Here is a 13,705-nt window from a genome sequence, read left to right on the forward strand (position 1 = left end):
AAAAAAAAAAAATGTATGTGTCATCTACAACTGAAAAAAAAAAAAAAAAAGGTTTGGGGATGTAGCTCAGGGGTAAAGCTTCCCTGGGTTCAATTCCTGGTACCAAAACAAAACCAAAACCAAATAAAAAAAGAATATAAGAGCTGGGATAGGAATGTTATCAGTAGATATAATTGATAAGTTAGTTCCAGGGGGTATCCTGGAGAGAGTCATTGCTCCAGTTCCCGGGTTTGGAGTTTGTTTATTCTTGTGGGCAGTGATATTCTTTAGGCAGTGAAGCATGCCTTAGTTTAGCCTGGGACAGGGAAAAAATGCTAGCTTGTTTCCCTTGCTTTTAGGAAGGGGGAGAGGGAAAGGAAGAAAAGGGCGGAATTGCCAGTTTTAAAATAAGCAACCGGTGGTCAGGCAGCAAGGTTTATACTCAAAGCGTGAGGTGGATCCCCATTCTATCACCTTCCAAGACATCAGGGGAGAGGAAGCCAGGAGACAGGGAGAGAACATAGCCAAATCCCCCAATTAGACCCGTGTTAGCTAGCATAATTAGGAAGTAAGTTCCCTCTGCTTTAACCTTTACAGAGAAAGCAACTTCGAAACCACCCATCAGCTTTTTGTTCTGTTGCTGCTTTTCTCAGCCTTTTTCTGCCCATAAAGCCATCCTGCTCAGCTCATCTCAACTGAGTTGTTGCTTGATTCTAGAACTGCGGACAAGTCAATTAAGACCCCTTACGCTACATTTGCTGTAACTTTGTCTTTTGACAGGTGGTTATTATACTCCCTACTGTTACTGTTTAAAAATGAATAAAACTGGGGCTGGGGGTGTAGCTCAGTGGTACAAGACGGTGCCTAGCATGCCTGAGGCCCCGGGTTAGAACCCTCGCATCACACATACAAAAATGAACCAACCCCCCCACCCAAAATTATTTTTTTAGAGCAGTTTAGGTTCACAACATAATGGAGTGGAAAGTACAGAGTTCCCAGACACCCCGTCTCCCCAACTCCACAAAAAACCCTATTATTAACATCCTGTGCACTATTATTAGTCTTAACAATGGGATTAATAGCATTTGTCATCACACCTGATTACAACTTCCAAATAGTCCAACAATCTTTGAAGACTACTTATAAATCCTTTTTTTATGTTTGACTTAACAGAACTTTTCAACACATTCTATTCTTGGGTCGGGACGCTTTTTTGCTTTCGTAAGACAGCGAGGATCGTATTCCCTGTTTTACAAAATGGAGGGACAGAAGCCTAGGGCATGTAAGGTCCTGGAAAGACGGTTTTCTTTCCAATGGACCTTGAGCTCGAACGGATCAGTAGCCTCTGAAGAGCAGGCTGAGGGCCGGGCGCTAAGTCGCATCCAGCCCTGGTACCGAGCGCCCAGGGGTCTCCAGCCTTCCAGGCTGTGAGGGGGTGGGGTGGGGGGCGCTGTGTTGTGGGAAACCAGGACGAAGGGTTGCAGGTACCGTCTCTGGAATTTGGGTTTGCGTCTGGGAAACCAGAATGTGTCAGAACGGCAAAGGGAAGGCGTCAGTGCCATTCTGCACGACAGAGACCCGGCGCGAGGCTGGAGAGAAACGCGGGGCCCGCAGAGGGCGCTGTCTGGGTGAACGGACTCTGGGGGCGGCGCAAGGCCCCCTGGGGGTTGGCTAATATTCTGTCCTCGCTCAGAGATTCTGGGCCTTGCAGCCTCTTAGCTCCCAGCCTTTCTTTCTTTCCTTTGAGATGTTTCAGGTATCTTTCTCTTACCATCTCCAGACTACGAATTTCAAGTAAATACAGAACTTGCCGAGGGGTGGCGCCCGGGAGACCTAAGCAATGGCACGTTCCCCCGTCGCCCCTTCGGCGCCGTTCCCGCTGTGCCTTGTGGGAGTTGTAGTCCTAGGACGGGCGATGCTTCCTGCCCCCTCGTCGTTTTTTTTTTCCATGTACTTTGTGAATGTTTTTATGAACTACAATTAAACTTTCACTCGAAGCTGCATGATTTGGCGTTTCGTTATGTGATGTGCTAAAGTTTCATCAGGATCAATCTTGTGCTCTCAATTAATTTAATGAAATAAGAATCTGGTGTTTAAGATAAACCCTATTCAAGGAATATAGAGTAGAGTTCAGGGTTCTTTCATCGCTCTATATGATTCCAGGCAATAATGGGAGGGTTTATTTAAAATTTTTTAATTCTTTTCTTGGTGGTGCCGAGTATCCAACTTATGCCAGGTAAGTCCTCTACCACTGAGCTACACCCGCAGCCCCCATTTCATTCTTCTTTGTCAACTGCGCAGTGTACTGTGAGCTTCAAAGGGTGAGTTAATTGGCCAACGACGCAGCCAACGCAAAATGCGCTATAAAATCAAAGCAGACCAAAGAAGTCCTTGAAACAGGCTCTCTGAATGGTCATCTCTACTAAGTAAGTAAATTGCTATGTGACCTTTGGCAATTTGTAGCTTTTACTGATTGCTTCTTACTGTTTCTTATACCCCAGTTGATTCAAATGTATGATATGTCAAGATCGTTGTATTGTCATGAGCAACTAATAAAAAAATAAATGTAGATGAATAAAAAGAATAAACTGTAAATCTTCGATGACCCCAGAGTGAGTTATAACCTCTAGTAATAACATGTCATATTTTGGAGTATACAATTTCTCATATTTTATAAATATGCACACAATGTATATTCGTAACACAGGAACCATACTATATGTACTTTTAAAGTTTACTTATTTATTTGTGTTACTAGGGATTGAACACAGGGGCACTTAATCACTGAACCACATCCCCAGCCCTTTTTTATATTTTATTTAGAAACAGGGTCTCTGAGTTGTTATGGTTTTGCTAAGTTGCTGAGACTGGCCTGGAACTTGTGATCCTCCTGCTTCAGCCTGCTGATTCACTGGGATTACAGACGTACACCAGTGTATTTGCTTAAATTTAAATTTAAAAGAGGCTGAGCGTGTAGATCCAATGAAAGAGTGTGTGCTTAGCACAGGGAAGGCCCAGGGTTCAATTCTCATCAACAACAACAACAAAAAAATGAAAATAAACATAGTTTCTTTTTTATACTTTTAATCAAGGTATAATTTATACTTAATAAGGTAAATAAGTCTCAGTGCTCAGTGAACTTTACATAGTACAGACTGTTTTGTGATTTATTTTTTCTCTCTTAAAAACAGAGTGTGAGCATTTTCTAGAAATTGTATTGTTTCTACAATGGTTAAAATTATTTCATAGTGCTTGGCACAGTGGCTGGAGAGGCTGAGGCAAGAGGATCGCGAGTTCCAAGAGGCACTAAGCTACTCAGACCCTGTGTCTAAATAAAATACAAATAGGGCTGGGGATGTGGCTCAGTGGTTGAGTGCCCCTGAGTTCAATCCGTGGTACCCTTCCCCCCACCACGAAATGACTTCATAGTATGTTACTATATGTGACGTTATTTATATGATTGCTGGACATTTCATTTTTTTTCTCAAAAACTTTTACTGTGGTAACTGTATCTTGGTTAAGATAACCATCATTATTGCTATATCTGCACATTTTCTTGATTATAATATTTGAATAAATTCCTGGGTATGGAATTGCTTAACAAAGATCATGTAAAGAAAGCTCTTTTAACTTTTTTTTTTTTTTTTTTTTTTTTTTTGTGACTGGGAATCGAACCCAGGGGTATTTAACCACTGAACTGCATCCCAGACCATTATATTTATTTTGAGACTAAATTGTCCAGACTGGCCTGAAATTTATAATCTTCCTGCTTCAGCCTCCTGAGTTGCTTGGATTATAGACATGCACTACCTAAAACTCTTTAATTTATGACATACCAATTTACATTTCAGAAAGAATGTACAAATTTCTTCTGCAGTTGTTGAGCACGTCTGTAAATCTACTAACTTCAGACTTCAGAATGAGAACATGATGGTCTAGGAAAAATAGTCCATGAGTTAATAACATCTGCTTTACCAAAATTCCTTTCATAAACATCTTTTATTGTTCCTGTTCTTCAGAACAACATTAAAGCATTGTCCTGACTATTCTCAAGAACCACACTTTTGCCAGGTACAGACTGTTTCATGGCAGGCCTGTAATCTCAGCAACTTGGAGGAGAAGGCAGGAGGATCACAAGTTCTAGGCCAGTTTCAGCAACTTCACCAGGACCTTTCTCAACATAAAAAAGACTGGGATGTAGCACAGTGGTAGAGTACCCCTGGTTTTATCCCCAGTACAAAATAAAATAAAATTAAATTAAAAACAAAAACAAAACAAAACAAAACAAAAGAACAACACTTATTTCTTTCCTTTCTGGTCAGAGTTTTGTCTTTGAGGTATTTCACATCATCTTTTTTGGTGTGTGCAGGGGGTGGGGGGTAGGGGCGTGGGGGACTGCTAGGGATCAAATCCAGAGCCTCACTCATACAAGAGAAGTACTTTACCACTAAGCCCTCTTTTATTTATTTATTTTTAATTGCAGTAAGATACGTATCATGCCAAAATTGTCATTTAACTTTCTTTTTGAGGTATAGGGAATTGAACCCAGGGGGACTTTATCCCTGAGTTACATTCCCACCCCTTTATTTTTATTTTTTTATTTTTTTATTTTTTTTAAAGAGAGAGAGAGAGAGAGAATTTTAATATTTATTTTTTAGTTATCGGCAGGCACAACATCTTTGTTTGTATGTGGTGCTGAGGATCGAACCCGGGCCGCACACATGCCAGGTGAGCACGCTACCGCTTGAGCCATATCCCCAGCCCCCATTCCCACCCCTTTAAATTTTTTTTTTTTTTTTTTTTTTTAAATTTTGAGACAGAGTTTTACTAGATTGGCTCAGGCTTGCCTTGAACTTGCAATCCTCTTGCTTCCTGAGTCACTGGGATTACAGGTGTGTGCCACCACACCATCCTTTCAACCTTTATTTGTTCATTTGTTTTGGTACTGGGAATTGAATCCAAGGGCGCTCTACCAGTGAGCTTCATCCCCAGCTGTTTGTTTTTCTTAATTTCTTTTGAAATACTCCTCACTAAGTTGCTGAGGGTCTCACTGAATCATTGAGGCTGGCCTTGAATTTGTGATCCTCCTGCCTTAGCCTTCCAAGTGGCTGAGGTCATTGCCACTGTATCTGACTTCATTTGACCATTTTTAAGTGTGCAGTTCAGTGGCATTAAGTACATTTACATTGTTGTGAAGCTATTAATATCATCCATCTTCAGAACTTTTTTCATCTTCCCATACTGAAACTCTGTGCCCACTTAAAAAAATGACCCCATTTACCTCTCTCCCTACCCCTAGTGACATCTACTTCAGTCTCCATGAATTCAGTTACTATAGATACCTCAAATAAATGGAACAAGGCAGTATTTGTCATTTTGCTTTCACTATGAAGCATAATGTCTTTAAGTTTCACAATTTCTTTTTAAGCCTTTCAAGGTTGATTAATATTCCATATATATATATATATATATATATATATATATATATCCCACATATATGTGTATCTCCATAAGTGTGTGTTTGTGTTTGTTGTTGTTGCTGGTGGTGGTGGTGGTGCCACTGCTGGAATTGAACCCAGGGTTCCCTGCGTGCTAGGCAAAGCACTCTACCACGGAGCTACATCCCCATCCCCTCCATATTTTGTTTACTCATCTCTTGATGAACATAGAGGTTGCCTTCACCTTTTACCTATTATGAATAATGCCGTGAGTTGTGTGTTTATACTCAGAAGTGAAATGGCTGGAGCATGTGGTAGTTCTATGTTTAATTTTGGGGAGACCACCATGTTGTTTTTCAAAGCAGCAATTTCACATCATGTAAAGGACAGCCATCAGTGATTCTGATTAAGATTTTGTGATACCCAAACAGAAATCCACATACCTCAAGGGATGTGGGAAAATTTCCAAAACAAGAAGTAATTGCAGTTTGTTTTAAAATCTCAAACGGAACTTTTGGGAAGAGAGCATAGATAATGAAAGATTAGTAACAATGGTGCTTTCAGTTCTTATTCCTGCTTCTCTTCAGAAATAAACCTTAAATAAGATTTGTACAGGTGGGCTAGATGAAACAGGATTTTTTATTCTAAAGTTATAACTTATGGGGTGATTTGAATCGTTTAGGCAAGCTGGGTGCAGTGGCACATACCTATAATCCTAACTACTGGGGAGGCTGAGGCAGGAGGATTGTAAATTCAAGGCCAGCCTTAGCAACTAAGTAAGGATAAGCCTGTACAGTGGATCTATGCCTGACTACTCACCTCTGAATCCCAGGGCGAGGCTGCCTTTCCAATGGACAAAATGAATTGAAATACAAGTTTGCTAGACCCACTCTATATACCCGAACCTGGAGAAAGCCAGCCCAGGACAAATGGTGCAACAATCTGACTCAGGTTATCATATGATTTTCCTTCTTACTGTCCTCTATTTCCTGTGTAGAACAAAACACTATTTTAAATAACCCTGTTTCTGCTTAGTTTATCCTTTCTCTTTCTCTATCAGAAGGAAACCTCTAGAGTATGGGGGTGTATCTCAGTGGAAAAGCCCTTACCTAGCATTCACAGGTCATGAGTCTCACCCCCAGCAGCCCCTTTCCTACCCCCCCCAAAAAAAATTCTACATGAATCAAGAATTTGTGTGAGCATAAAATAGGTCCTCAAAAATATTTATTAAATGAGTATTATTAAACAAATGAGAGCTTGCTACCCTAGTTTTTATTTTCTTCCACTCTAAGATTATTGTAAAAATTACCTTTTTTGTTTGTTTGTTTTTGTTCCAGGGATTGACTCCAGGACATGGAGCATACTGGGTAAGTGTTATACACTCTCTAGCCGCCCCTCTCCACCCCATTACAAAATGTTCTAAATATGCAAAATACTCATTTCTCATCTAATAAATCCTAAAATTTTGCTACACTGTTTCAAATTTTCTTCTGTTTCTTAAAAAAGAAGAAGAAAAGATAAAAATATATAGAAAAAGACAAGATGACCAATTTGTGGAATTACAAAAAAGGCTTTACTAACACATAAGATTCATCTTATGTGTTGATCTCACCACTTCAGAAACTACAGATCCCAGGCAGCACTGCAACGCCAAGCATGTGGTCTATTCTTTTTTCCTCAGCAAATAGCCAGTGAGAGGTAGTGTTTACAAAGGTCTAGACTGACATCCGGTGTATTGACCGGGACCAGTCTTAAAGCTAGCTTTTGCTGTTTGGAACGTGCCTTCGTCATTCAGATTTAAAGAGGGTTTTCCTATTAATTTGAAGCTCATCGTCTCTTGTTTCTGAGAGAAGCTGATTTACTGATCTAAATGGATGCAATACTGAATTACAGGTTGGACGATAGTGAAGATTACTACACATTACTGGGATGTGATGAACTCTCTTCGGTAAGACTGTGAATAATGCTGCTGTTTCTCACAGTATTTCAAGTTTTCATTTAAGATGTTAATTTTGAACTTTTAGCTACATTGTCTGAACTCCTAATCATGTATCACCTTAAAGCACTTTAACTTAAAGAATGTTAAAGATTTAACTGCATGTTGGGTCTTGTATAGTATTTCATGGCAATTATATGGAAACCTCTGATCAAATACTCTTTGTATATTTTCTGGCTAATGGTCATACATTCTATTTTACAATGTGCTAAAAATACATATTAAAAATTTGATGTAATTGCTGATGTTTTAGAGTATACACTAAGCTATACCTTTATTGTAGTATTTCATGTTATAATTGAAATGAAATGTAATTTTCTGGTTAATCAATTATTTTTTAAACACATGTATTTTTATGATCATTTAAATTATACATCAGGAATCATTGTTTTATATTAATATCTCGAATTGTGTGACAGAAATTACTTTTGGAAAGCATGGTTTCTGAAACAAAACATGTATGCATGAAACATGCATAAAAAACTCTTATGTTTGTTAAGCATGTTAAGGAGTGTTCCAGCATTTCTTTATTAAAGCAAAATATTTTAAATTTAAATATAAAAGCAAATATTTTGATATTTATTCTTGTTTCATAAAATCAAGAGTTTTGTTTTGAGAATAAAGTGCAATATTAGACATAAAGAACTAAAATCTCTTTTCTTGCCACAGTGAGGAAGTTATCTTAGGTAATGTAAAATTAGAAAACACAGAGAGAAAACAAATTATAATGCTCTTTTAGTTACATATTTTTCTTGAAGAGTAATATGCTATTCTTGTTTATGTTGGTGGCAATTTGCTTATCACAATTTATAAAGTTTTTTTCTTTTAAAGAGAGAGTGAGAGAGGAGAGAGAGAGAGAGAGAGAGAGAGAGAGAGAGAGAGAATTTTTAATATTTATTTTTTAGTTCTCGGCGGACACAACATCTTTGTTGGTATGTGGTGCTGAGGATCGAACCCGGGCCGCACGCATGCCAGACAAGCGCTCTGCCGCTTGAGCCACATCCCCAGCCCCAATTTATAAAGTTTATTACTAATTTTATCATGTTTCTCATCCAGTTTGGATTATGCTGTTAGAAAATAAATTTTGAAGGAATTTTTTAAAATTAAAGTAACATAATTTAACTTGAGAAGTTTTATAAAATTTGGATTTTTAAAAATATGTGACAGATTATAAAGTTAAAGTCATTATAGTCTCACAATGAATCTCTTGATATGGTCAGTCAATCTTTGGTAGCTAGGCTATTGCTTTCCTGAGTTTCCTTAGACTCACAAGAAATGATTCCATGATTTATTTATAGAATTTATAAGTTTCATTTCATGATTTCCAGTTAAAGTCATACTTCTTTCTATGTACCATGACATGTATTAAAAGGAAAATAAAAGCATTATTTCTTTTCTGGATATATTTTCCTGATCTGTCAATGGTGTAGCATTTCTAGGTAACCTTTTTTTTTTTTTTTTTTTTTTTTGGTATCAGATCTTATGCAAGCACCCTGCCACTTAGCTACATTCCCAATTCCCAGCCCTGTTTTTTTTTTTTTTTTTAATTTTATTTTGAAATAGGCCTTGTTAAATTGCCCAGGCTGGCCTCAAACTTGCATCCTGCCTTAGCCTCTTGAGTAGCTAGGATTTCAGGGGTGCACCATCATACCTGGCTCATTTACTTTTAATGACATGACCTGTTACAATTTCCTTACTTCTTTGTGTCTTCTTTGTGTATGCATGATTTGCTCTATACTCCACTTTTTTTTTTTTTTTTTTTTTTTTTTTGGCGGGGGAGGGTCCTGGGATTGAACCTAGGGTCACTTTACCACCAAATTGCCTAGCCATTTTTATTTTTTATTTTGAGACAGAGTCTTGCTAAGTTGCCCAGGATGGCCTCGAACTTTTAATCCTCCTGTCTCAGCTTTCTAGTAGCTTCTCCCTCACTTTTTATTTTCAATGGATGTCCTTCCCATTAAAAAGTTTTATGCCATTTTTAATTTAATGTGACATTTCCTTAACTTGATTTGTAGTGGATGAATTTCCTTCACTTAAAATATTACTTGATTTAGCGCTCTAAAATTAATCAGAATACTTCATACCAAAATGATTTCAAAGAAAACTGATATTTTGATTTTACTTTTAATAATTAAATTGGTCTACCCACATATTTTTTTTTTCTTTTTGGTTTGTTGTGTTGTGCTGAGGATTGAACCCAGGACTTTGTGCATGCAAGACAAGCACTGTACCAACTGAGCTATATCCCCAGTACCCCCAACATAATGTTTTTTTTTTTTTGCACTGGGGATTGAACTCAGGGGCATTTGATCACTGAGCCTCATCTCTAGCCCTATTTTGTATTTTATTTAGAAACAGGGTCTCACTGAGTTGCTTAGCACCTGAACTAAATTGCTGAAGCTGGCTTTGAACTCACGATCCTCCCGTCCCAGCCTCTGGAGCCACTGGGATTACAGGCGTGCGCCACCATAATGGTCCAAATAATGTTTTGATTTGATTTATAGTTCTTACTATTTACAACTTGTGTTGAAAATTAATTATATCCAAAGTTAAGTTTGCCTATTTTCCAATGGTTCTAGAACAGTAATTGTGAATCTTTTAACCCAAAGCCTCACATGTGTGAGGCCACAACAGCCCTCCCTTGGATACTTTTAAAAATCATCCTTTACAAATTAAAAAATATAATCTTGATAATAAGCAAGGAGACTAATTTCCTACTTTACCTTATGTATGATTATATATAAATCAGGGGAAATTTCCATGCTGTTGTGTTGAAAACAACATCTTTCCAATGTTAAAATAATATTCTGAAGTCTGATCTCAGATCAGCCAGCCTTTTCTCCATATGTGGGATTTGACAGGAAAGATTCATGGTAGGAAACCCTCTGAAGTACTGATACATACATACTTTGTACCACACTAGGTACAAAGTATCTTTCCTGATGAGGATCTTATTTAGTTCTTACTTGTTCTTATATATTTGGTCACTATTTGGGCAGTAATGCTAAAAAGGCTTCATGACTCCAAGATTTCATGGACTTGAAAATTGAGTAAAAACCTGATAAATTGAAACATCTATTTGTTTTTCTTATTGACTTCATACTTCCTGGGTTTGAATTTTGACCTCTCCCACTTATAACTGTGTGACCTGGAGAAATTTACTTTTCTATGCCTCAGTTTCCTAATTTGAAAATGGGCATCAATAGTACCCACTTGATAGAGTTGTGGAGATGGAGATATGATTCATACAAAATGCTTGGTACAGTGCCTGATACAGAGTAGTAGGTTGTTGTAGGTGTGGTTGTGGCCATTGTTTTGAACTCATAGGGATATTGTGAACGTGGAGCTTTTTAAATTTATCTTATTCTAGGGGCTGCATTATTTTTAAAATGTCTTTTTTTTTCAGATTTCTTATTAGGTCTGGGTGAGAGCCTGGGAATCTGCATTTAGATATGTATCTGTAGCTGGGCATGGTGGCATACGCCTGTAATCCCAGGGGCTGGGGAGGCCCAGGCAGGAGGATCGAGAGTTCAAAGCCAGTCTCAGCAACAGCCAGGCAATTAGCAACTCAGTGAGACCCTGTTTCTAAATAAAATACAAAATAGGGCTGGGGATGTGGCTCACTGGTTAAGCACCACCGGGTTCAATCCCTGGTACAAAGAAAACAAAAACAAAACAAAACAAAACAAAAACCTAGCAGGCAGATTTAGCTTAAGAGCTACTGTCAGTCAATCCTTGATCTAAATTATGTCTTACCTAATTTCATAAATTTTCCTATTAATGTCCATTTTCTGGTCCAGGATCTAAGCCAAGATCCCTTATAACACTAAGTTGTCCTGTTTCCTTAGCTTCCTCCAGTTTGAAATTTTTCTTACTTTATCTTTTATAACCTGGACATTTTGAAGAGTACTCATCAGTATATTCAGTAGAATATACTTCAATTTAGTTTTATCTGATAACTTTTGAGGATTAGATTGAGATTATGCATTTTTTTTGGAAGCCATACCATGGCAGTGATTTTGTACCTTTGTTGTTTATTGACTGTGATCATTTGGTTAATATGGTGTCAGATCTCTTCTGCTAGGTTTCTATGGTAGGGTTATAATTTTTCCTTTTGTAATTATCAGTTATCTTGGGGTTAGATGATTTGAGACTGTATTCTTTCCCCTCAAACTTTCACCCTGAGTTGATATCTTCTGGTGGATTTTGATCATGATACTAATGACTATGTCATTTGTCTAATGGTGACTTTCTATTTCCCTCATTTAATTTACATTTATTAGTTGGAATTCTTCTGTAAAGCCAAATTATTTTTTTTTAATTTATTATTTTTAGATATACATGACAATAGATTGTATCTTGACATATTATACATACGTGGAGTATAACTTCTCATTCTTCTGTTTGTACATGATGTGGAGTTACTCTGGTCATGTATTCATACACGAACATGGGAAATTTATGTCTGATCCATTCTACTATTCGTTCCTATTCCCATGTAAGGTTAATTTTTTTCTTCTCCATTTATTCAATTTATTTAATGGGTTGTTATTATATTTTAAGGGCAATAACCCAAATGATTAACATTATTTATTTTGTGGTTCAAATTGTTGCTATGGTTCATGTTTTAATTAATTTCCATTTGATTGGAATGTATAAGAGGGTCTTTCATTTGTTTCAGGGATATTGCTAATATCTGGAGTTTTGTGAGTAAAATTCAGTTTCAAAATGAGTGAATTGAAATAATACTAATTAACTCACTTATTAAAACGAGTCCTCCATTCTATAGCACATTCTGTAGCAAACGGATTTCCATCACTAGAATCAGTTCATCCTTTTAAGAAAGCTTTTTTACTATAATGATGTTACTTAAAAGAACATCTGTCAGTCTATAATCAGGTAATCATTGAGCACTTTTTTATTTAATTTTTTTGTTCTAATTAGTTATACATGACAGTAGAATGCATATCGACACAAATGGAGCATAACGTCTCATTCCTCTGGCTGTACATGTTGCTGAGTCACACCAGTAGTGTAATCATACATGTACATGTATATAGGGTAATAATGTCTGTCTCATTCTACCATCCTTCCCATTCTCGCTGCCCCACCCTTCCCCTCACTCTCCTCTGCACAATCCAAAGTTCCTTCATTCTTTCTTACCAATTGAACACTTTTTATTGGGCTAGTACTAGAAGTGATAGCAAAGGGGTGGTGGTAGGTGGGAAATAACTTAGAACAAAATAAAACAAAAAGATGAGATATGGTGCCAGAGTGTAAAGAAGTTGTCAATCTAGTTGAGGAACTAAAGCTAACGCACAGGAAAAAAAAATGTGAACAATTAAGGACAGAGCTGTGTGACACCATCCATAAGCACAACAAGAATTAAAGAAAGATTTCAGAGAAGAGCTGGGGCCAAAATGGTCCTAGAAGGCCATAATTTAGGTGCACAGAGAGACAAAAGGCATTAGTGTGGCTAGGGAAACTTGGATTCATCAAGTGGGAATCAAATTAGTCTCCATTGCATACTAGAGTATTTCCTTGTATAAACCAAAACATTTTGATAACAGGATGTAGAAATAAGCTTCTAAGTTTAGAAATTTAAGTTCTAAAGTTGATATATGCTCACTAAGGAAATGAGGAGTACAAAAAATCACAAAGAAAACGTTAACCTAAATGTTTAACATTTTGGAGCATGACTTACGCATGTTAACTCTGGGTAAACTGATATAGTAGGATAGTTTGTTTTGGACACCCTTTATTTATCTCCTGGTCTCCACACCCTATGTGCCTAGTGCCAAATGCAGTACACAGACAGCTGAAGCATTGTGCATGTTATATCTATGTATGTATGGAAACACATGCATATTTGTATTTATATGAGTATTTTTATATGTGCTTAGATTTCTGGATCTGCTACTTACTAGCTTTGTGATCTCGGGGAAAATTACTTTATCTATGTATTTTAGTCAGTTTTTTCACTTCTGTGACTAAAGGATCTGACCAATTTTAGGGGAGAAATACTTTATTTAAGAACTCACAGTTTCAGAGGTTTTAGTCCATAGGCAGCTGGTGCATTCCTCAGGGCTCAGGTGAGGCAGGACATCATGACAGGAGGGAGTGGCAGAGGGAACCAGCTCACATGATGATCAGAGAGCAGAGAGAGAGGTCTCCACTTGCCAGATACAAATATATACCCCATTGCCATGCCCCAAATTAACTATTCCAGCCACACCCCACCTTCCTCCAGTTACCACTAAGTTAATCTCATCAGCGGTTAATTCACTTATTA

The 13,705-nt window shown here is 37.5% G+C and overlaps 1 protein-coding gene across 3 annotated transcripts in view; it reads left to right on the top strand.

Annotated features, from left to right (window-relative positions):
• The first annotated feature begins 6,754 nt into the window (after window positions 1-6,754).
• The window catches only part of Dnajc12 (DnaJ heat shock protein family (Hsp40) member C12), a 42,719-nt gene continuing 35,768 nt past the window's right edge, over window positions 6,755-13,705 (top strand). The window contains exons 1-2 of one of the 3 annotated variants that reach the window (XM_078041330.1): window positions 6,755-6,784; window positions 7,311-7,365. In XM_078041330.1, coding sequence (XP_077897456.1) covers window positions 6,771-6,784; window positions 7,311-7,365 — 69 coding nt within the window. In that variant the 5' untranslated portion in view covers window positions 6,755-6,770. Of the gene's footprint in view, window positions 6,785-7,114; window positions 7,366-13,705 lie in introns of those variants that run through there. The other 2 variants (XM_078041332.1, XM_078041328.1) reach the window with 2 other exon arrangements.

This window comes from Ictidomys tridecemlineatus, chromosome 1, assembly GCF_052094955.1.
Source record: "Ictidomys tridecemlineatus isolate mIctTri1 chromosome 1, mIctTri1.hap1, whole genome shotgun sequence".
NCBI classification, from domain to species: Eukaryota; Metazoa; Chordata; class Mammalia; order Rodentia; family Sciuridae; genus Ictidomys; species Ictidomys tridecemlineatus.